At 43.8% G+C, this 23,616-nt stretch overlaps 1 protein-coding gene across 5 annotated transcripts in view; it reads right to left on the reverse strand.

Moving 5' to 3' along the window:
• The window catches only part of VPS13D (vacuolar protein sorting 13 homolog D), a 224,219-nt gene that overhangs the window by 181,820 nt on the left and 18,783 nt on the right, over positions 1-23,616 (reverse strand). For all 5 annotated transcript variants that reach the window (XM_079777542.1, XM_079777539.1, XM_079777543.1 and 2 more), the window contains 14 exons: positions 23,434-23,604; positions 22,899-22,999; positions 21,949-22,117; positions 20,049-20,150; positions 19,719-19,902; positions 18,790-18,969; positions 17,547-17,677; positions 16,318-16,393; positions 15,698-15,868; positions 14,378-14,508; positions 12,630-12,762; positions 7,472-9,676; positions 4,886-5,037; positions 1,584-2,618 (listed from right to left, as the gene is read on the reverse strand). In XM_079777542.1, the coding sequence (XP_079633668.1) occupies positions 1,584-2,618; positions 4,886-5,037; positions 7,472-9,676; positions 12,630-12,762; positions 14,378-14,508; positions 15,698-15,868; positions 16,318-16,393; positions 17,547-17,677; positions 18,790-18,969; positions 19,719-19,902; positions 20,049-20,150; positions 21,949-22,117; positions 22,899-22,999; positions 23,434-23,604 (4,941 nt within the window). The remainder of the gene's footprint in view (positions 1-1,583; positions 2,619-4,885; positions 5,038-7,471; positions 9,677-12,629; positions 12,763-14,377; positions 14,509-15,697; positions 15,869-16,317; positions 16,394-17,546; positions 17,678-18,789; positions 18,970-19,718; positions 19,903-20,048; positions 20,151-21,948; positions 22,118-22,898; positions 23,000-23,433; positions 23,605-23,616) is intronic.

Here is a 23,616-nt window from a genome sequence, read left to right on the forward strand (position 1 = left end):
CACACTAACCCAGTTTCTACAAGTCAACTGCATGGGGGGTGGGGGGAATAAAAGAGAAGGAAAACTGGCTTAATTAACAGATTTCAGAGACATGACACAACTGCAACGTTATTTGAATCTCCATTCAAAAAATTCAAACGTCCCGTCATTTAATTCTCCTCGTTTTGTAGATGAGGAAACTATGGCTCAGAAAAGCAAAGTATTCCACTGAATTGTAGACCTCAAAGGAAAGACATGAAGCTTTTTAAATCGTTCATTCCTCTGCAATGCACAAGTAAACGAACATTTTTGAGACAATCAGGGAATACATAGTAACAAGGAATTCTTGCTAAGGTAGTTAGATGTGACAATGCATTGTAGTTATATTTTAAAAGTCTGTATTTTTCAGGAACGAAGACTGAAGTTTGTACAGATGAAATGATATCTAGAATCTGCTTTAAATACTTCAGCAAAGAGAAAAAAGGAGACAAGTAAATGTGATGATTCCCACAGGGTTTGGTTCATGGGCGTTCATTATACTATTAGAGGCCCGATGCACAAAACTCATACATGGGTAGGGTCTCTAGGCCTGGCCGGCGATCAGGGCCGATCGGGGCCTTCTGGCTGCCAGCCAGGGCCTTCCTTCCCTGGCTGCCAGCTGTCAGCCCGGGCCTTCTTTCCCCAGCTGCTGGCCAGGGCCTTCCTTCCCCGGCTGCCGGCTGGGGCCTCCCTTCTTTCTACGCCGCCCCCTGGTGGTCAGTGCACGTCATAGTGAGCGATTGAACTCCTGATCTTCCAGTTGAACTCCCGAGGCGACACTTTGCATATTAGCCTTTTATATATATAGACTAGTGGCCCGGTGCACGAAATTCATGACCCTCTCTCCTCCAGCCTGGCCTGTGCCCTCTCATAGTGTGGGAGCCACGCGATCACCCCAAAGAGGTAGAACCCACCCACCCGTCCTTGACAGATTACCCCAAAGAGGTAGGCCAGAGCCAGGGGTCCTGCCTCCGCAGCGCACGCACCCATAGGACCCCCAGCGGAAGCCACGTGGAGCAGCCGCCGGGACCCGCCCCCGCGTCATGCACACAGAGTCAAGCCCTGCCCACCCTGGTAACGGACTGTGACAGCGTGATGGCATGACAACATGAGGACGTGACGACCACCTAGGCTTTTATTAGTATAGATTTCCTCTGTTTGTGATATATTTGAAAATCTTCACATTAAAATTTTTAAAAAAGTTCTTATTCTAAAAAAGTCAATTTTTGAGGGGCAGTTATCCAGTCGTGTTGTCTTATGAAACCAGCTACATCTGTTATCTTAATTAGATGATGGAAGATGAGGAAACTGAGGCTCGGAGGAACTAAGTAATTCCACTGAAGTATACCAACCAAAGAAAGTTTTTTAAACCGTTTACTTTCCCTGCCTCCAGATGGGATTTACAGTCAAACCTTTTCTAAGCCATTGTCTACCCTTTTGTAACAGATATATATAGCTCCCCTGCCAATGGATCTATTTTCTAGAGTAAATGCATGATGATCAAATTTCAATAAACAAACTAATATTCATTCTTAGAACTTCAAGGAGTGAAAGGGAGCTGATACCTTGAGATCCAGCTTGGTGTTAACTGGATCCTGAAGTTCAGGATCTGGCAGAGCATTGGCTTCTGACTTCACGTTTTGTAGAATATCCTCAGGCGCAGGTACCTTCATTGCATGGTTGTCTGCAGTGGAACCAATTCCAAAAAAATCTAGTATCACGACCCAAGTTTGCAGTGTGATGAGCACATCCAAGCAGTTAAAATCAACATCAATGCTCCGGTTAATTCGGTTGTAAATGGAAGAGAATTCTGGATGCTTCTTATCCACTAAGAATATATTGATGTGGACCAAGGAATCATCAAATTTACTCTTTCCAGCAAGTGTCTTGGGCTCATCTACTGTTGGAGAAGGAGGTGGGGTCAGGGGGCAGTCCTGGTCTTGGACTTCCTTTTGCTTCTTCTTAGATGCCGAGGTAGGTCTCTGATACAGCTGAAAGACATTAGGAGCTTCTTCCATGTGGGAAGGGAGAGAGCGAGGCATATCAGGATACTCCACATTGGATATCGAAGGGCAAGACTGAGATAGATATTCTTTTTGTGCTAAACTTGACGGCTTGGGGGCTCCCCGAGACACCATCAGGTTCTTGTATTTAGAATCCGGATTTTTCTCCAATAAGTCTTCCATCAGCAGAGAACGCAGGGCAATCTGAATGGATAAGGTCTGAGGATGGTCTTTATTGAATTCCACCTCAAAATCCTGAAACTTTAAGCTCACAAGCCCCTGGGCCCCCAAGGTCAGATCTCCACTGAGCTGAACTTGAAGCTCTGATATACAAAAGTTGGCTTGAATCTGGGTAAAAGATTTGACCTCCTTCACAGACGAGGACTTCTGAGAAGAGTTAGAAAGGCTGGAGTGGCTGAACAATCCATTCTCCTTCCTTTCAAGGGAAGGTTCTGCACAGGTACTGAGGGAAGGCAGAGGAGAATTAGGGCAAGGTGAGGAGGCGGCACTGCCTGGAAACTTATTCAGGTCTTCACTATACACGAGATTGTCCAGCGTTTGTAAAACCTGCTCATACACATGCTTTGCTAACACCACCTGTATGCAAAGAGAAAAAATTCAGTTATTCTGTTACCATTATTAATTGCACTCAGCTGCACTGCCCCAAAATTACCAAAGTTGCCTTTTATGGGTTTCCAAAGAGGTTATAAATTAGTTGATGGCAAGAACTTTCTCTTTTGTTTCTTTTCTGTCCTTACCGCTCTCTGACCCTGTCTATTCAAAGGCCCTCCCCCAGTACCTCATGGAATAACCTATACACAATAAATGTTCAATAAGTGCAACTGGTTGTAGGCCTCAATCACTCTTTCTAACCACACAAGAACAACTGCAGAAACTGAAGGGAATGCCGCTAAAAGTCCAGCGAGGTTGTACCATAGGGCTGAGAAACAAGATCCCTGGTTCTAAAACCTCTGATCATCACCAAGCGGTGTAACCACCTATGTTTACGGTAAACAAATAGATGGTGCTCTTTAATGGTAATGGTAATGATCTATTATTACCTATGTTTCTTTTCTCCCTTATTTTGTTTTTAATTACAACTTCTCATCTAAAATATTTTCAAACAAGTTTTTTATTTACTTAAGAGCAATTTTTTAACAGAGGAATTCCAAACAGATATAGAAATGAGAGAATTAGAAGGCAATCATTTTGTAACCCCTAATTAAATAATTTATCCCATCACAGTTCATCCATGTAGAATAAGCTCTTCTATGAATGACTGATGGAGAATTTTGCAATGAAGGGATCAGGTTCCTGCCACCGGAACACAATCACCAATCTTAGCATCACTGAGAGAGACAACCAAACATTACATGTCTCCTGACACAATGCAATATGAAGCCCACACACTACCTTTGAAGTGTCTGACCTAAACAAAAAAAACAAAAAATGAACCTGAATCCAGTTAAATCTATAGAGATAAGTTACAGTTTACAGGAAATGTGGGGGGACAAGTTAAGTAACACCACAAACAAACAGCGAATCCAGAATGTGGGACATTCTATAGGGCAACTGACCTGGTTTTCACAACAAAATAACAGCATGAGGGAAAAATGAGAGGGAACCTAAATTAATAGAGACCCACAATGCAACGTGCAGACCTTGTCTGGACCCTGATTTGAACAAGCCTAAAGTGAAAAGACATTTTTGAAAAATGGATTAAAATTTAATGATGCTAAGAAATCCTCATTTATTTCACCAGACATGATAACGTTATTGTAGGTGTGTCAAAAATGTATGTAGTCTGTAGAGATACATTCCAAAAATATAGATAAAAATGGCATGAGGTCTGGAATTTGCCTTAAAATCTGAGTGATGGAAAAAAAAATCTGAGTGATGGGTGCACAAGGTTCATTAGATATTCTACTTTGGTGTATGTTTAAAGTTTTTCATAATAAAATATTTTACATTACTTAAAATTATTTTTAATAATTTAAAATAATTTGTAATAAAGAATATCATCAAAAACTACAGTAAATCAATGATAACCATAAGAATAAGTCAATAGAATTCAATAGAATTCACATTATGTGCTAGATTTAAGATGGAAATGCATAGAAAAGCTTTGGGGACAGTTCTATCACCCAGAGACTCATATCCAAGAACCACTGATACTAAAAAGTACACACATTCTGTGAGCACTCCTGACACACACTGATGACCAGTTACTGCCCAAGCCCAGGATCCACTGTCCTAAGATCCTGTCTGTCCTTGCTGTTTTATAATGTTATGCTCTTTTCTCTCATCCCTATGAAAGCAGGAAAAATTACACTTTTAAAGGAAAAGGGATGACAAATGTATGTACACACACACACACACACACGAAATCCCTATCCAGGCCCATTTCATTTCAAAGCGGGCAAGACTAATTCTAATTCTCCCTTGAAAGGATCTGTCAACAGCTCAGATAATCAGATTATTTTATAGGCTGGGCCAAGTATGTCAAAGAGAGACAAGAATTATGTCCTCCTGGGAAAGAGACACTGACTTTTTAAGCAATAATTTTCCTCGTTTCTGAATGGCAATGGAATTCAGGATCTACCCTCTTCCTCTATAAAACACACCCCTCCTCCACAAGAAAATGGCTGATAAGACTGATTCCCCAGGGATAAAAGGATACAATAAAAGGACTCCATGTTGACTAGAACAAGTTATCAATACTAATATGCATTAATGATATCTCCTTGAATTTATATATTTTCCTTCCTATAGTTTATATGTAATATGAAAATATTTATTTTTCTAAATATAAAACAGGTGACTTTAACTGTCTGGACATGAAAATCAACAAGGTATTTATTTACCTGAACTGGATTAACAAACTTCCCTTCAATCTTCATGATGCTAGAAGTTCCCAGGTCATCTGGACTAAGGGAGAAAGTCAGTTCAGATTCTCTCTCTATAGGGATCTTCTCCAATTTAAACTGAATGGTGGTGTTGTTCAGGATGTGAAAGGCTGGCATAAGAGAGGAGAAATGACAGTCTGAAAACAATATTATATACTGCGTTGTCACTGATTAAGAGCAGGATATAGAAAATAGAGCAGGAGGTCCATGATTAAATACAAACTTTGATGACTATCCCAAGACGAAAACTCAGAGCAAGCAGAGGCACAAGATCAATTTATACACAGAAAGAAACAATATTTTCATGATATTCTCCATTTGGTGGCTTCAAAATACGATGTGGTGAACATGAATCCAGGCCAGGGTTTACAATAAACTTCTCGTAGCTCCAAGCTGGCATTTTTCAAACCAAATTGCTCATCCATACCCAGCTTTCAGACATAGATGGATTCCTCTTAATGGGCCCAAATCAGAATCAGGACAATACAAGGTTCTAAGTGAATAGCCTTTATACCAAGCAGAGAAAGCAATCGTTGGGTAAGCATGTAAGTAATCAGTGAATTAACATCTGAGAAGCAAAGAGGAAGAATTCCTCAAAGGCATTAATTTCTTCACCAATAAATAAAGCCATGCTCCAGGGCTTACCTGATTTCTGAGGATGCCAAGACCAACAGATTGAACTGTTGGGTTTTAGCATATCAGATTGGGAACACAAATACAGGCATCTTATTTCTAGAACCCTGAACCAACCCATTATAAAAGGGTTGGACACTAAAAAGAGGACATAACATCCACAGACTAAATTTCAGATTCTTATTATGTCAATCCCTCTAGCTGCCTTGGACTATAATATTTAACTAGGAAATATTTAACTAGAAATTAAAAAATCAGATGTATTTGACCAAATTAAACAGTAGTTTTAACAGAATCCACTCCTGAAACATCCCTATATATAAGTACTCAACCAATTTCAAAGGGGGCCACTTTGAAAAATTCTTATTTCACCAAATATGGCATTGGATGGAAAAGCTGAAAACATATCAACCTAATTTGAAGCATTCTATTAAAATTCCAGTGTGATTTCTTAAATAGTAACTGGGGATAATTCTAAAAGAAAAGGTTTTTGTTGTTGCTTTAAGCAAAGTATACATGAGCTGGGTTTGGAATCTATAATAATAAACGCATAATATGCTAATTAGACCAGACGACCTTCAGGACGAAGCTGGGCCTGTGAGGGAAGCCGGGATCCCAGGTGCCTGCCGGTGGCCGGAGGGAAGCCGGGTCCCGGGTGCCAGAGGGAAGCCGGTGCAGGCAGACAGGGGAAGGAAGGCCTACTCTTGCACGATTTTCATGCATCGGGCCTCTAGTCCTATCTAATAAAAGAGTAATATGCAAATTGACCATCACTCCAACACACAAGATGGCTGCCCCATATGGACACAAGATGGCCGCCACAAGATGGCCTGCAGGGGAGGGCAGTTGGGGGAGACCAGGACTGCAGGGGAAGGCAGTTGGGGGTGACCAGGCCAGCAGAGGAGGGCAGTTGGGGGAGACCAGGCCTGCAGGGGAGAGCAGTTGGGGGGGACCAGGACTGCAGGGGAGGGCAGTTGGGGGTGACAAGGCCAGCAGGGGAGGACAGTTGGGGGTGACCAGGCCTGCAGGGGAGGGTAGTTGGGGGAGACCAGGCCTGCAGGGGAGGGAAGTTAGGGGCAACCAGGCTGGCAAGGGGGGGCAGTTAGGGGTTACCGGGCCAGCAGGGAAGAGCAGTTGGGCGCGACCAGGCCTGCAGGGGAGGACAGTAAGGGGTGACCAGGCTGGCAGGGGAGGGAAGTTAGGGGTGACCAGGATGGCAGGGGAGGTCATTTAGGGGCAATCGGGCCGGCAGGGGAGCAGTTAGGCATTGATCAGGCTGGCAGAGGAGTGGTTAGGGGTGATCAGGCTGGCAGACAGGCAAGCAGTTGGGAGCCAGCAGTCCTGGATTATGAGAGGGTTCCAGATTGGAGAGGGTGCAGGCTGGGCTGAGGGACACACACCTCGCCCCCCTCCCCCGGTGCACGAATTTCGTGCACCGGGCCTCTAGTCCTATATAATAAAGAGGTAATATGCAAATTAACCCTCACACCCTCACAAGATGGCTGCCTATAACCAGGCCAGCAGTGGGGTTAGTGAGGGACGACCAAACGACTGAACCGCAGGCTGCATGGGGCAACCAGGCTGGCAGGGAGGCAGCTGGGGGCGACCAAGCCGGCAGGGGGGGGCACTTAGGGGCGACCAGGCAGGCAGGCAGGTGAGCGATTAGGAGCCAGCGGTCCAGGATTGTGAGAGGGATATCCAACTGCCGGTCCAGGATTGTGAGAGGGATGTCCAACTGCCGGTCGCAGGGATCGGGCCTAAACCGGCAGTCCGACATCCCCCAAGAGGTCCCAGATTGGAGAGGGTGCAGGCTGGGCTGAGGGGACCCCCCCACCACCACCACCATGCACGAATTTTGTGCACTGGGCCTCTAGTCTTTAAATAAAATGAGACATGATTAATACTCCTCACCTTGACCTCTATGCAAAGATTCAAAGAAATCATGTCGGGTGAAATGAGCTTCCTCCTGGCTGTTGGTACTGGCAGACCCAGAGGGAGGGCAAGATGTCCGGCTTACGTCAGACCCAGGACCCTCTCTGCCTGCCAACTGGGTGCAATTCAAAGAGTACAATTTAATGTCTTTGATTTCCACCTGCAGACGGTCACTTCTGGATTCATCATCTCCTGACACAAAATTCTGGATGAATATCTGTCCCAAGTGTCCTACCAACAACTCCGGGCTCCCGGGCTTCCGAGGGATAGAAACAACTGGCGATTCAATGTTTATGTTCAAGATGAGCTTTACAGTGTCAGCATGAGAGGCAGCTAGGCTAAACCCATATATCTCATTGTCTTCCAAGCTAAAAGATTCCCGCGTCTTCCTTGGAGTTTCAAAGAGTGATACCATCTCACTGTACTCGGCTGTCTTGGTAGCTAGCACTGTGGTGACTTTGGTGGCTGCGCTTTTCAGCATACTTCGAAAATTCTCCTCTAGTTCATCCATGGACAATGTCAACTCCTTCAAAAATTTAGCAGAGTGGTTATAATGCAGGGAAGCCATCTTGAGGTTGAGAAAACATTCCTGCTTCGATTTCTCAACAAATGTGAAACTCAATGCTTCATGGAGGGCTCCCTCTTCCATTCTGACAAATACAGATTCAAAGTAACTGATATCGCTGACGATATTTTCATAGCCCATGGAATTCCCGATACTGACAACATATTGGTTCTTAATATTATCTTGTGTCAAATCCATAAGCTGCAAACAACCGAGAGAACCATTCATGTCAAACGTGCTCCCCATTGAGACGTTGACTTTGGTGCCACCTATACTAGCCGTCGCAATTTTTCTGCCATGTTTCTCTCCATTCGCCATTCCCACTGTCCGGAGGAGCAGTAAGTTAAGTCGGTGGATCTCCACTGCAACCTCGGTGTTTTGTTCATAGGTAGCCTGGTAAGTTTCTTCTTCCCTAAAGCTTCTCTCAAAGTCAGTCATTAAAGGTTGGGGACTCAAATCATCCTTTTCCTTGGGAAAAGATTTTTGAAGAAAACCAATCAGCTCCACAATTGTCTCTGGATTTAGAATAATATCCAAGTTATTCACCTGCAATGAAATCACCTGGAGAGTGCTATCCAAATTCATTGATGGGCACTCTGAACTCACAAACTGATACTCCAATTTAATGAGGGACTCCTGTTCTTTGGTGAGAATCCTGTCAAGTGAGACACTAGCAGCTGATGGGTCGCTCACAGAGACAACATTAGTGAAGGGGGCCACACTGGATACAGAGACAGGAGACTGGGACCTGCTAGCCCGGAGGCTTCCTGTTGGGATATCAAAGCTCAAGTTCTTGTGTGACGCCATCAAAAGGTCAAAATCTGCACCATATGTCTGCATGGTGTCCACCAGGAGCAAACCATGAACAGTTAGGGAGACTTCGGCATCGTAAGGCCTCTTCACAAAGTGAGCGTTGGTACCAAACACCTTGAGCACGGAAATGTACTGGCCATTGCTCTCCACACCAAGCTGCATACAGTTCACTTTAAACTCGGCCAGGAGGAGCTGTGACTCCACCAGAACCTCCCGGGTGTGCTGCTCCAACATCACGATGCTCTGGGTTAAATTCATTACAGAGTCTTGCAAACTTCCCCGCTGGCCCTCTTGGGGGAAAATCTTCTCTTTAATCTGAGAGTCAGAAGTCTTCATTTCTGGCATGGTGAGGAGAGCAAAGCAATTCTTTAGGGCAGATATTTTATCTTCATTGATGTGGATCTTTAAGTCAGGCAGGTTACCTGAGAGCACGGCTCCGGGGTACTTGGGATCTGAAGTATAAATCAATCGACGTTCTAACTGTAGGTGAACATTGAATTTCTCGACCACGTGGGTTGGCCCCACATCAATGTCCTGGACATGCTTCCAATTGTCCTTCACTCGTCCCACCATGATCTGCAGGTCCATAAATGACAGGGAGTACCTCTCATACATCTTTGTGCTCAATAAATGTGCTTGGAGCTGCTCTTCACTGATAGAAAATGGAGGTGTTTTCTCCTCATTGCTGCTGCTCGTCTCGGGGGGTGGGGTGTTTGGAGGTGTGGCAAGAGGGGTCATATACTCATCATCACTAAACTGATTCTCTTCAGAGGCTGACTCATCCACACTCTTCCTCTCGGAGTCATCTGCGGGTAAAAAAGAGGATTCAAAGTCTATGTCTGCTCTTGCCTTCTTTCCTTTAAGGTAATGATCAAGAGAAATAGAGAATCAACCAACCCCAATTTAATAAAAATAAATGGACAAAAACTCGAAGCTGATATCTGTAGTTACCATTTTTCTCAGTGTGAACTTACCTATTATTTGGAAATCAAAACGCAAAGAGAAAGTATATGAACATGAGAAAACATAGAGACCTGCTGTATACATAGGGACACATATAGGGGTGCACAAACCAGCAAGCTGCTACCCCAAACTGCGTCCCCACCATGAGCTGCACTGCCCTGAGCTGCTATCACCAACCTTTTTTACATCACTCTCCACAAGTCTTTGCTTGCTTTTTCCTGTTTTTGTCTGTGTGTTCATCTTGTTCCTCCCGCTAGAATGTTCCAAAAGAACAGAGGCCTCATCTGTCTTACTCAACACAATATCCCCAGCACCTAGATCAGTGCTGCGCAAGCAATGATTTCTCAATATGTCATGTTCTAGCCCCAGTGCTCACACTCTATTGTACAGCCGAACACAGCTGAGACAACTACAAAAACAGACCACTGAGGCCCTGGCCGGTTTATCTCAGTGATTAGAGCGTTGGCCCAAGGACCAAAGGGTTGAGGGTTTGATTCCCAGTCAAGGACACGTATCTCAGTTGCAGGTTCCTCAGCCCTGATGGGAGTGCATGCGGGAGGCAACCAATCGATGTGTCTCTCTCACATCAATGTTTCTCTCTCTTTCCCCCCTCCTCCCTCCCTTCAACTCTCTCCAGAAATCAATGGAAAAAACGTCCTCGGGTGAGGATTTAAAAGGAAAAAACCACTGGGTTTGCTCACCTATGTCCCTGTTCCATGTTGATGTCTTATAAATTCAAGTGGGTTCTTTTTTGTGGTTGTGATCCTTTCCTTCAGATCTAATTCCCCTTTTAACATTCCCTTTTGCACCAAACTTTACTACTCCTGCTCAAATTCATCTACCCTAGTCTGTTTTTTTAGGGTTTTCTCAGTGAAGATAGGTTAAAATTATTTTATAAACTTCCTTAATCTCTCTTATGCCAGGAATCCTCTCTTTCTTCCCTCCCATCTCAACATAAAAATGACTATATTGGGGATTTTATAATAGCAATGAAATTACCTTCCAGGAGTTTCTCTTTATTTTTTATTTATTTATTTTTAAGTCTCACCCAAGGACATGTTTTTACTGATTTTAGAAAGAGAGGGAGGGAAGAAAAAAGAGAGAAACATCAATGTGAGAGAGAAACATCGATTGGTTGCCTCCCTTAGGCACCCCAATCAGGGATCGAACCCACAACCTGGGTAGGTGCCCTAATTGGGAATCAAACCCTCGACCTTTCGGTGTACAGGACAATGTTCCAACCAACTGAACTACACCGGCCAGGGCCAGGAGTCTCTTTTTATATATGTCCCTAATATTCCTAAATAGACTAAATCTCTATTTCTGAAATTAAATGCTGAGAAATAATGTTTATTAAAATATAAAATGTTACATAAAAATACAAATAAAAATCACAATGAGAAAAATAAATAAATTTTTAAAAGGCCTGGCCAACATGGCTGAGTGGTTGAGCGTCGACCTATGAACCAGGAGGTCATGGTTGGATTCCCAGTCAGGGCACATGTCCAGGTTGTGGGCTCCACCCCCAGTGTGGGGTGTGCAGGAGGCAGCTGATCAATGATTTTCTCTCGTCACTGATGTTTCTATCTCTCTCTCCCTCTCCCTTCCTCTCTGAAATCAATTTTTTTTAAATATTTTAAAAAAAGAAACCACAATGAGATACCATATCACCCATAAAAATGGCTATAATCCAAAAGACAGATAATAACAAGTGTTGGTGAGGATGTAGAGAAATTCTCTTACATGGCTAGTAAGAGAGTTAAATGGTGGAGTCATTTTAGGAAACAATCTGGCAGTTCCTCAAAATGTTTAACTACAGTCACTATATGACCCAGCAATTCCACACTGAAGTATACCCAAGAGACTGAAACTACATGTCTACACAAAAGTCTACCCATAAATGTTCATAGCAGCATTATTCATAATAGACAAAAAGTGGAAACAACACAAATGTCCATTAACTGATGAATGGAAAAGTAAAATATGATATGTTCATACAAGGAATATTATTCAGCCATTAAGTGGAAATGAAGTACTTATACATGATACAATGTGGATAAACCCTGAAAACACTATGCTAAGTGAAAGAAGCCAGACATAAAAAGCATATTGATAATTCCATTCTTATAAACTGTTCAGAACAGGCACTCTCTGTCTCTCAGGAGCATACCCACGCCCTCCCCTCCACTTCTTTCCCCAAAGACATGCATCTCCTAAACGCTAAGGGACCCCATAAGGCTTGCAACCAGGGCAGCAAAGGGCAGCGGCAGTTCATCCCAGGCAAACCCCCTGAGCCTGTCCCCAAGGTCCCCTTTTCTCTGACTTCTTAGTGAGCCAAAGCAGACCAGACTAGGCTCATTTCCCCAGACCTTCCTTGTCTCATTGTCCCCAGCTTTAAAAAACATCCTCTAAAATTCCCCGCTCCCCCCCACCGCCGCTAAAAAAAAAAATGTTCAGAACAGAGAAATCCACAGAGATAGATTGGTAGTTGTCAGGGGCTGGGAGAGGGGGTGATGGAGAGTGAGTGACTGCTAATGGGTTTAGAATTTCTTCTTGAGATGATGAAAATGTTCTGGAATTAGGTAACAGTGACAGACGCACAATTCTAGCAATATGCCAAAAACGAATGAATTATATATATTAAAATATATCTCAATAAAGCTGTTATTTTTAAAGTAACAAATGAACTTTGGAGTTTTAAAATGTTAATAAACCTTTTTTTAAGCTTTACTTGGTTAAGCATAGACAGACTAACCTACCAAGTTATGTTTTCATTACTCCCCATTCGCACTATACCTTGGGTATTTGTCAGTAGCATTCTTCCTAGATCCACAACAACTAACACAGGATTCTTGAATTTGAAATCATCGGGAAATATCACTTGAGGGGCAGAAATATCTAGTCGTACAGTCCACCGTTTACTATCCTCCTGTAAAAATAAAACAAACTACAATTAAGTAACTTTTAACTACATAGCTGAAACTGAACAGTTTTATAAGTCAAGGCTCAAGCCTTTCTGAAGGCCACTCCTAGTGATACTACATGACTTAATGGTCTTTGATATTACACACAAAGTGTAAAACAAAAGCAGATCCAAAAGCTTGACAATTTATGACATTACCACAGGCAATGTCAAGTGGGGGGAAATTAGCAAATTACTGGTTTGGAAGTTTATCTGCTCTTTAATTATGATGACCGATATGATGACCGATGGTTTAAGAAAGATCTTGTTCCTAAATCTACATAACTTAGTACTCTAAAGTATTGCAGAAATGATGGAACTCAAATAAACATAAAAATCCAAACATTTTTATTTATTCACTAGAGGCCCAGTGCACAGATTCGTGCACCAGTGGGGTCCCTCAGCCTGGCCTGCAGGGATCAGGCTGAAACTGGCTCTCCAATCCTTAAAAGCATGGATTGCAAGAGGGCACAGGCCAGGCCGAGGGACCCCACTGGTGCACGACCAGGGCCGGGGAGGGACTGCATGAGGGCTCTAGGGCATGTCCGGCCGTCTCGCCCAGTCCCAATCAGCTGGACCCCAGCAGCAAGCTAACCTACCAGTTGGAGCATCTGCCCCCTGGTGGTCAATGCCCATCATAGCAACTGGTTGAACAGTCGAACGGTTGGACACTTAGCATATTGGGCTTTTATTATGTAGGATAGATAGTAGTAACTATGGACTTTTAAGCTAGAGTACCTTAGTGAAAAACATAAGCTTTGACATGTGAAATATATTTTTTAAAAAAAAACAGAAGAATTCATGAATGTGTCACCTGTTCTTCCCTGCAACTAAAATGGCCTCAATTACATGTATGTAGTAAAAGCTACTGTGTATGTTATCAAAAATAAATCTTTGTCTAAGAAAATAGGATACTAATTGTAATTTGTGTTGAAACTCACACACAAAAAGAGAAAACAGTACTGATTTTCCATCCCATACTATGCACAGACCCTGAAACATTTTACTTAGAACATTCCTGCCATCCCTTACACCCCATCGGGCTCTGCACTGTCCAAAAGAAGCCACACTCTAACTGCGCCATCTACTGCCACGTCTCGGCAGTGCACCTCCATGCTAGTGTTAGGAAACTGAGTTTGGCTGGATTGATGGTTTTTGGCTCTCCCTGTCTATGACATCCTTGCATCAGCTGGTCACTTAGCATCAAAAAGTGACCATCATATCCTGAAATGGAAACTGAGGGATAAATCTGGTTATTTTTCTTCTGTTACAGTAAGTGAAAAATATCAGGTCTAGAAAATAGAACAAAGATGAGTCTTGAGAATGTTCCAAATTTGGTACAAGGAAGAAACATGATCTGGTCACAGACATTCATCTTTATTTTTTATTTTTTAATTCACTAAACTCTGACTGTAAAAGACAAGATTTTTTTTTTTTTTGCTAGCTGATAAGGATTTCATAGTTTCAATTTAATCAGTATAACTGATACAAGCATGCCCATCCAAAACAGGTAAAGAACTTGACAGAGCGCATACCTGCCCCTTCCCCAGCCCCGCAAGAGTGTTGATGTACATCCACTTACAATGAAGTCACCCACTAGCAGACGATCGAGAGTTTGTCGGATTTCTGCCTTGGTCTGCATCTTCAGTTTGTTATACTGCCTCCGGGCAGCTTCAGCCACTCTCAACTCAAGTTCAGACTGATAACCAAAACCTGCAAGATTGAAACAGACAGGAGAATCAGACCTTCCAAATGGCGTGGTGGTCGAAAGCGCTGCGACATCTGTTCCCACCAAGAATTTCCACCAAAACTAAAAAACAGTCTATGACAACAGTTCCTTCCTCCGGCCTGGCCTGGCACTGTATAGGGTAACAGGAACGAGGCACAGATGGGTGAGGGACAACCCTGAGGAGAAAGGCAGGGAAGGTAAATAAGGTACTAGAATTTCTTGAATTATTGTCTGAAAGAGTCCAAACTATTTTATTTCAAAACCTTAAAAGCATGGCATTACACTGAAAGAGGAAACGGGCTCTGGCCAATTTGGATAGAGCGTCGGCCTGCAAACTGAGGGTCCCGGGTTCAATTCCGGTCAAGGGCACATGCCCGGGTTTCAGGCTCGATCTCCAGTAGGAGGTGTGCAGGAAGTAGCCAATCAATGATTCTCTCTCATCATTGATATTTCTCTCTCTCTCTGCCTTCCTCTCTGAAATCAGTAAAAATATATTTTTTTTTTAAAAAGAAAGAAGACATGGAATTTAAGAGGGAAATACCTTCTATATTCTATCAGTGAAGGAGCAATGAAGCCAAGACATGTATGGCTAGTATTAACACGAAAAGAATTCAAAAAGAGACCAAAAACTAAAGCAGCTTCATTAATTATTATAAGAGGGAGGGAGAGGATACATTTAGCCAAGTAATATTGTCGTATCAATTTCCCTTCAACAAAAGTACCTTTTCTGCATCTACTGCAGAAAACAAAGGAAGACTAATGTCAGTGATGTGGGAGAGGGCAGTGATGAACTTGGCAGTATTTAATGTTGCACCAAGCATGCAACACAGACATTGATCCTATCTGCCATCTAGAAGGAAATCCTTGGACATGCTTCCTAAGTTCAAGTGATCGAAAATATCCTGGGTAGCCAACGAAACCGCCATCTGAATGGAATGGGAAGTATTAAAAAATGTTTGCTAAATAGAGGCAAAGAAAAAGACAATATTTAAGGATATTGATTCCTCTTGGAAAAGTGACTTTCCGAAGACAACCCCACCCACGTGCTCTGCAGGCCTTTTCTACCACTACCAGGCCACCTGAATGTGCAATAAGCCTTGTCCAGAGTGCCAGAAATGACAGGAAAGATGTCTTGAGAAAGGAACATTAGAGCAAACAAACAAAAAAGTTAACCTGAGGTATGAACCTTTCCCTTGTAGAAAAAGTCAGCTACTTTTTTAATAGCCTGGGGATTATATATGATGTTCAAAGGCCTGGTGCTGACATTCAGCCGCCTCTCGAAATGGCTGTGCACTGGGTTTCTTTCATACAGCATCTCAAACACCGGGGCATCCGGGTCCGCAGCTGGAGGAAAGAACCAGAGTGAGAAAACGGAACACAGCAAAATCAACCACCCAATTCTTAACGGGCCTAGGAGGCATTTGGAGAAAAGACATCTCCTAAATTATTTTCCATATAATGCTACTTGGCATTCCGAGCATTTAATGAATGACTGCTAAATAAGTTCACATTTACATACATTTTATGACCCTTAATAAGGACTGACCCTTAATTATGACAGGACTCCTCAAGAAAGGTGGTTGCATTTGCTCCCATTAAGAAAACCAAGAACCTTGAAGACCTGAGAGGCTGCCCCGGAGAGCACCAGGCTGCCTCCAAGTCACACAGGAGTCCAGACAGCAAAGCACTGGGCACACAACAGGACACACCCCCTCTTTTACTGCTAACCAAGACTACTGATCTGTAATCAGCGTATTTTTCAGGATTAGTTTTAAGAACATATTACAAATTACCAGGGTAGTGATCACTTCTGTCTGCACATGTTGTTTGGAGACCAAAAGACTGTGAAACTCTGCCAACTTCTTTTTGCTATGAACACACAAAATGCATCAATGTCAGCGGGAGAGGGCACAAAACTTTGGCATCGCTCTCACTGAGCACAATCAAATCAAAACTCATCTGACATCAGATCACAGACGACTTGCAGAACAATCCCTCAAGTCTGTACCTTTTTCCCAACCTAGTGAAAACACACATTTTCTTCTGCACTGACAGTGCTACTTGGCATTCCGAGCATTTAATGAATGACTGCTAAATAAGGAATATTAACTGTGTACTGCTGTTCAAACTCTCACTCTGCACTCCCACTATCTCCACAAGTCCACACACACCCCAACAAAAAAAATTATGGGCAGAGTAAGTGGCTAAGTTTATTCAATTATTCTGACCATATCTTGGACAATTTATCAAGACTGAAGATCTAACTAGTAAATAATATTCTAGGTAAAAATTAGCATATATATAGAAATTGAGGTGGTTTTTCTTGGAACTTTAGGAAGAGAATAGGTCCTATCAAGTGACTAAGGGTCAGAATGCATACAAAGGTCTGTCAGACACAGAGGAAATTCAAACATTAACCCTGAAATGCAGAAAACAGCAGTGCTAATGGCATTTTCTTCCAAATCAGAGCAAACTATTCCATGTTTGCTACAACACTGACTTATAAAGCTGTTCAGGGAAGGAAGAGGGCATTGCCATAAATCCCACCAACATTTGCTCTCTAACAAATGTTAAAAACTTATCTAGACCTAGCCAGAGTTCTCAATGGTTAGAGCTTCAGCCCGCACACCAAAGGATCTCAGGTTCGATTCCCGGTCAAGGGCACGTACCTGGGTTGCAGGTTTGATGCCCAGCCCAGTCAGGGTGCACGTGAAAGGCAGGCAATAAATGTTTCTCACATCCATGTTTCTCTCTCTCTCTCTCTCTCCCCCCATCCCTTCCTCCCTCCCTCCCTCTAAAAATCAATGGAAAAAATATCCTTGGGTGAGGATTAAAATAAATAAATAGATAAATAAATAAAAACAAAAAACTTACCTAACTCCAGATTGTCTTTAATTGGCCATCTGTCTCAAGATGATCAAATGTCAAAGTGAATCAAGTTAATGTTAATTATTGCTTGCCTAAAACAGACCTGCATCACCATCACCCAGATGGACTCGCCACCCCCGCCCGCTGTACATACTGGATTAGGGAAGACCAGAAGAGGAAACATGGTTCCTTCTGTGGCCAGGTCTCGAAGAAACAGTCCACCCAACCGGACTAGAAGCAGGGAAGAGTTTCTTCGAGGAAGGGATTCTGCCAAAAGTTTTACATCTATAAAAAAATAAACATAAGAGTTGATACTATGCCAGGACAGCCTAAAGTGTTTTATAAGCATTAGGTATAATATTTTACAGAGGACTAGTAGATATCATGAACCTATCTGTTTATCTATAGGTCTATGTGTGTAAATCCACCTATACAAATATATAAGGAATATCAGACACTTCATAGCAGAATTAATTTTTAAGAGAGCACTTTACAATTAAATTCAAGCAATCTGCTAGTCCATATTAGGTTTATGAAATCCTAACTGACTCTCAAGATTATAAAGTCAAACAAACTGGCTTTTTTTTGGGTGGGGGGGGGGCAGGGGTGTCATTTACCTCTAAGCTATGCTAGAAACTTCAGGTAAGTGACTATTTTATGAAATGAAATAAAGTATTTGTGAGATGTAAAAACCAACATCTATATTTATTTATACAACTTTAATGCAAAGTCACAAGAAGAAGTCAAACACAGCTGATCTTCATCATTGGCCAATTCCGTCTTTGCGAGTGTGCCTACTCACTAAAATTTATATGTCGCCCCCAAATCAATGCTCATGGTGCTTTCGAGGACATGGGCAGGGCAGCAAAAATGTGCGTTCCCAATTGAGGCTGAACAAAGCACGCTCTGCCTTCTTGTTCCAGCTCTCACACTGTACACTGTGCCCTTTCATGGTCCATTAAGTGCCAAGGTTTTTGCCTTTTCCTGCTTTTTGTTGATTTCACTGCTCACAATGGCCCCACGCATAGTGCTGCATTGCTGTCTAGTGTCCCTGAGCACAAAAAGGCTGCGGTGTGTCTTACAGAGAAAAATCTCCGTGTTAGATGAGCTTCACTCAGGCAGGCATTACACTACCGCTGGCCGTGAGTTCAGCATTAATGAATCAACAGCACATATTAGATAAGGTGTCTTTAAACGCATCATACGTAAGACAAGGTTCTGTACTGATCGGTTAATGGGTGTTACAGCCAGAGGCTCCTAGGCACCTAACTGTGTGCTTCCCCCTGGGGACAATGATCTCGGCCACTTTCCAGAACATAACTACCCAAATAATGAGGCTCACATGGACACGGGCCCCCTGAGAGATCACCACCAGGAGGGGGTTCTCGGGGCAGTACCTGAAAACTCGAGCTGCATGAAAGCACTTTCCGGGGTCTGAGGAGTGCCTGGCTCCTGGTGCGACAGAGTCACAGTGCCCCGCTGCAGCTGCAAGTTCAGCTTGGCGAAGACGTGGTCTCGCCTGGTGTACGTGTTCATGCAGGAGGCGTCCGCGGCGGGGTCAAAAAAGTCCTCGGTGCCTGCCCATGAGGAAGAAACAACGTTAAGAAAGTACGTGGGAAAACTTCCGAAGCAAAACCAGGCACACTGATCAGTCATGATGACATGTGTATCCATTTTCCCTGTCTTTGAAAAGAACTCCAAAGTTGCCGGTGACTGTTTTATTTGCTAATTTAAAACGACCCAACTGCTTCATTAGGGCTCTTATCAACTTATTCCCAACCGGGAGGACGTTCAGGTTCACAGGCAAGTACAGGATAAAGCCGTGCTGCCCAACATAGTGAAACATTCTCCACCTGCACTGTCCAGGGCAGTGGGCACACCTGGCACGTGTGGCTAATGTGGCTAGCGTGACTGAGAAAGTGAATGTTTTATTTTATTTTATTTTAATTAATTAGAGTCTAAACGGTCATGTGTGGCTATGGAAACCATACTGGGCTAGTGTGGGTCTGAAGAGTGGCTCTGGACTGAGATTGGAGCATCACGAGTTTAAAATTTCTGAACTTGCTCTCATTTACTTCTCTTACCATCCCTGTCACTAAGATCTACCTGACAAGGTGCTAATATTCAAATTTAGTAACAGAGTTGCAAATGAAACCTCCTCTCTCTGCCTCTATGAAAATAAGACAGACCGTTTTACCAATCTCTATTTCTTTTTGTTTGCTTGAAAATATTATGGATTGTTTCAAAAGTAACAGACAAATTATTATGAACCCAGCATCTCCCTTCACCGCCACCCAGGGGGCTAACGGGAAGGAGCCCGCCTTACCCAGGATCTCCTCAGGAGTCCACTGCTCGTGCTGCTCTGCTGACAGCCCCTCGACTGGCTTCCCAGACCAGCCGCCCCAGCCAGGAAACCAGGACTGAAGATACTGCAGCATCCCACTGCCCGCACCGCTGCCCGGGTCTCCGGGACAGTCTCCTGGAGAATCAAACTGAGGCTCTCGCAGGCTCTGTGTCAATCAACAATGAGCAACATGAGGACCCAAAGACAGAACCAGCTGTGGCTGCCCACCCTCCACCCCCCAAGCGTAAGCACATCCAAGGCAAAGCGCTCAGAGTGCTGGGTCCAAGCATGTCTTCTCAGAGGGCTCCTTACCTCTGCCAGCTCCTCTTGCTTGTGAAATCGTTCGTGCACCAGCTCACGCAAAATCTTCAACTCCTCAAAGCTCTGTTCCTCTTCAATCCGACACATTTCCTCCTTTTTGGGTAAAAACAAAAACAAACAAACAGAACAGGTGTTACAGCTCCAGAGAACTGGACACTCTCGCAAACCACTCACTACAAGGACTGGTCCCCAACATCTCCACTGAAGGCCAAGAAACAGTGAAGACAAATAGCGAGGTCCATGGCTCCTATGCTTCCGGTTTAAACAGCTCTTCCACATAACCCCAACCGTACTTGGTCCCTGAGACCAATGGTAACTACAGAGGAAGGTGACTAGTTATTATTCTTCCCACTTCAGATGAGGAAACTGAGGACCCAGTTTACACCAGAAGTGTGCAGGCCTCCAGCTCCTTTGTTTCACACGCGCATTTGCGAGGAGGTAGTGATTTTAATTTGTTTCTTGCTAGTTAGGAAAGACCAATGGCCACCAGCTACATGCAAATGTGCAAAAGACAGAATTAGCTATCCTAAACTGTTCTTATACCCTAACATTAGGAAAAGGAAATTACGTGTGTTTCACATAATTTACAACAACAAAAATGTCTGGTTGACCCCATCCTTTCCAGAAGTTTCCCATGTCAGTAACCAGGCCTAACACTGGTGAAAAAGTGAGTGAGTCGTGCCTCAGGGTGCCAGCGGGAGAGGTGAGAACACCTAGGGATTCAGCACTGAGTGGTTATCACACTGTGGGATGCTCTTATGGGAGGAATGTTTGTGCCCCGCTCAGTTCATATGCTGAAGCTTTAACCCCCAATGTTACGGGATTTGGAGATAGGACCTTGGGAAGTAATTAAGTTGGATGAGGTCGTGAGGGTGGGATTTCATGATGGGATTAATGCCCTTCTAAGAGAAAGGGGACAGATTTCTCTCTCCACTAAGGTAAGGCCATGTGCACACACAGTGAGAAGGCACCCAGGAGGAGAAATCTCACCAGAACCCCACCAAGCTGGCACCTGGATCCTGAACTTCCCAGCCTCCAGACTGTGAGAAATAAATGGCTGGTTTTTTAAGTCCAGACTATAGCATTTTGTTATAGCAGCCTGAGTAAAGACAGCTGCTAAAGGGAAAGTAATATTCCTTTTTGCTTGGAAGGGTTTACTAAAGAAACAGTTAAGAGATAACATCTGAGAAGAAACATTAGAAACAGTCTAAATTGCTTTGCAAAAATTGATGCTCACAAAACGGAAACAAATCCAGGAGCAAAGCAATTAGCAATCCCCACTCCCTCCCCTAGGAGACAGAGGCAGACGCACTAGAGCAGGCTGGGGTCCAGGCCAGCAGGCCAGGCCTGGTGGTTCTAAGAGGCTCTAACCCTACAATTAGCAAGAAAAGCTGACCTTCACCACCTACTTCATCCCCTCTGCCTAGCTTCTACCTCCAAACCTCAAGCAAATCGACTGGGTTTAGGGAAAGTTTAGGCCAAAGCCTACAGAGATGAGCTTCAGACTCAGAGAAAAAATCAATGACGAAGAATGGGCTTTGAAGAGATGCAGGTGACTAGCTGAAGTGTCTCTGTGAGCCCTGCACAGAGCCTGAGGGAGGAGGGGATGGGCACGGGGAGTGGGCACGAAGGCGCGGCTGGACCACAGCCCCTTTCCCTCCTCCCAGCCCGTGGCCCGCTCTCCTCAAGCAGCAGGTGTAGGATGCTTCTGGTCAAGGTGAGGCCGTGGCCTTCCAACAAGCTCTCACCCTAGTAAGACCCACTCTACCCGTGAAATGAAATTCCTTAGCAAGGGACTTGATTCCTTCACAGATTCCATTTTCCTCAGCCTTTGAGAGAAATGCATTCTTACCCTCTGACAACAAGAAACACAAGGCAACGGTCCGCTCACCTTGTCGTCTGCAGACAGCAAGCCTCCTTTCAGTTTGCTGAAGTACTTGTCGGTGTAGGACACAGCGTCGCGGGCGCGGTGCAACAGGAAGTCCCAGGTACAGCGCTTCCTCTGCTCTCTGATCTCGTGCAGGTTAGCATTCAGGGCAAAATACCACCATTCTCGGCAGCTGAAATATTTCGTAACAATGTCATTACTTCTTACATTGAAAGCAACTAAAATGCTGTCAACCCAGGGCAGCCCACAGAACACCACTCCTATGAGACAACTTTTCCCTTGTCAGCCGTCACTTTTTGCTGCAAATTCATTTTAAAATATTGGGCTAAATTCAACATGGGGGAAAGCAAATTTCCATCATATAATAGTATCATTTCCCTCAATTGGTTTGAATGACCCATATCGGCCCCCTCCACCGACAGTCAAGTGGTAACTGGAAGGTAAATGCCATCGTAAGATAATTACCAAGGATTTGACTACTGAAGATTTTAAGTGGAATACTTCAGAAAAGATGGGAATGCATAGGATCTAAGAGAATTTTAATACACTGGATTGGCCCACTTTATCACTGCAGCATGAAGAGATTTCTTTTCGCTATAGAAGTTAGAAAGTACACTACATAAGTATCGACCAAACAACCTGGAAGAAAAGACATAGGGAAGCAGATTCAAAGAATCAGGTCCCATCCGAGCAACCCCAGTCTACCTGCTAACCAAGACCAAGAGGCCCTTCTCACTTCCACCACGCCCACTTAAGGTGAAACACATCACCAAATCAACAGACGGTCAGAATATCAACAGTGATAAACAACAGAAATGGCATTTAAAGGCCAGAAAAATCGACTCTACTTTTATCTCCAGCCATGTGCAAAGAACAGTGAGGGATATTTCTGATCCATATTAAAAAAAGAAAAGAAAAATGTACTTCATATACAACAACTGGCGAGTCCTTACTTCCCAGAGATGGCCACTTTGGGTTTCCATTTTCGAAACTTCGCCTGCCTCTCCTTCCGTTCCAGCTCCTTGAGGAATACCATGATTTGCCGGTATTGCAGCTTTTAATAAGAGATTAAGAGATGCTAGGTTAGAACTGATTTGTTGCTTTTACCCAGTTAAGACATGTATCTCACAAGAACAATTCATATTAGTCAATCCACTGAACTGAAAACCAGTGCAAACCGGAAGACCAAATTTCAGCACCAAGTAGCACTTCTCCCAGGACACGGACAGTTCAGTGTTGATGTGACTGTGCTCTTGTGCTCTGCCCAGCACTTAAAAACCAACTGAGAACTAACCTGAGATCCACCCAATCCGACCGCACTACAGACGATGGATTCTACACCTACCACAACTGTGGGCACAACTTTCTGTGTCCTTTCCTTCCTACTGGGGTACTGCGAAGTATTGCGACCCTTCTACCGACATGCTCATTCACCCCAGTTCCAAGTCTGACGGTGAGAGCATAGACCACTGGGGGAAGCGGGGGTACCTGAGAGAGTTTCAAGGGGATGGTCTCCAGCTGGATGTCGCATTCAAAACGGGGAGTGTGCCGAGACCTCAGAGGCTCTTTGGAGCAGTTTCTCCTCAAAAGGGCAGATGCGCACACCGGCTCCAAGATGTAGTGATGATCGCGGCTCTCCATGCTCTTGCCCATGGCCTCCTGAGTGTCACA

The sequence above is a fragment of the Cnephaeus nilssonii genome (genome assembly GCF_951640355.1).
Source record: "Cnephaeus nilssonii genome assembly, chromosome: 7".
Classification (NCBI taxonomy): domain Eukaryota; kingdom Metazoa; phylum Chordata; class Mammalia; order Chiroptera; family Vespertilionidae; genus Cnephaeus; species Cnephaeus nilssonii.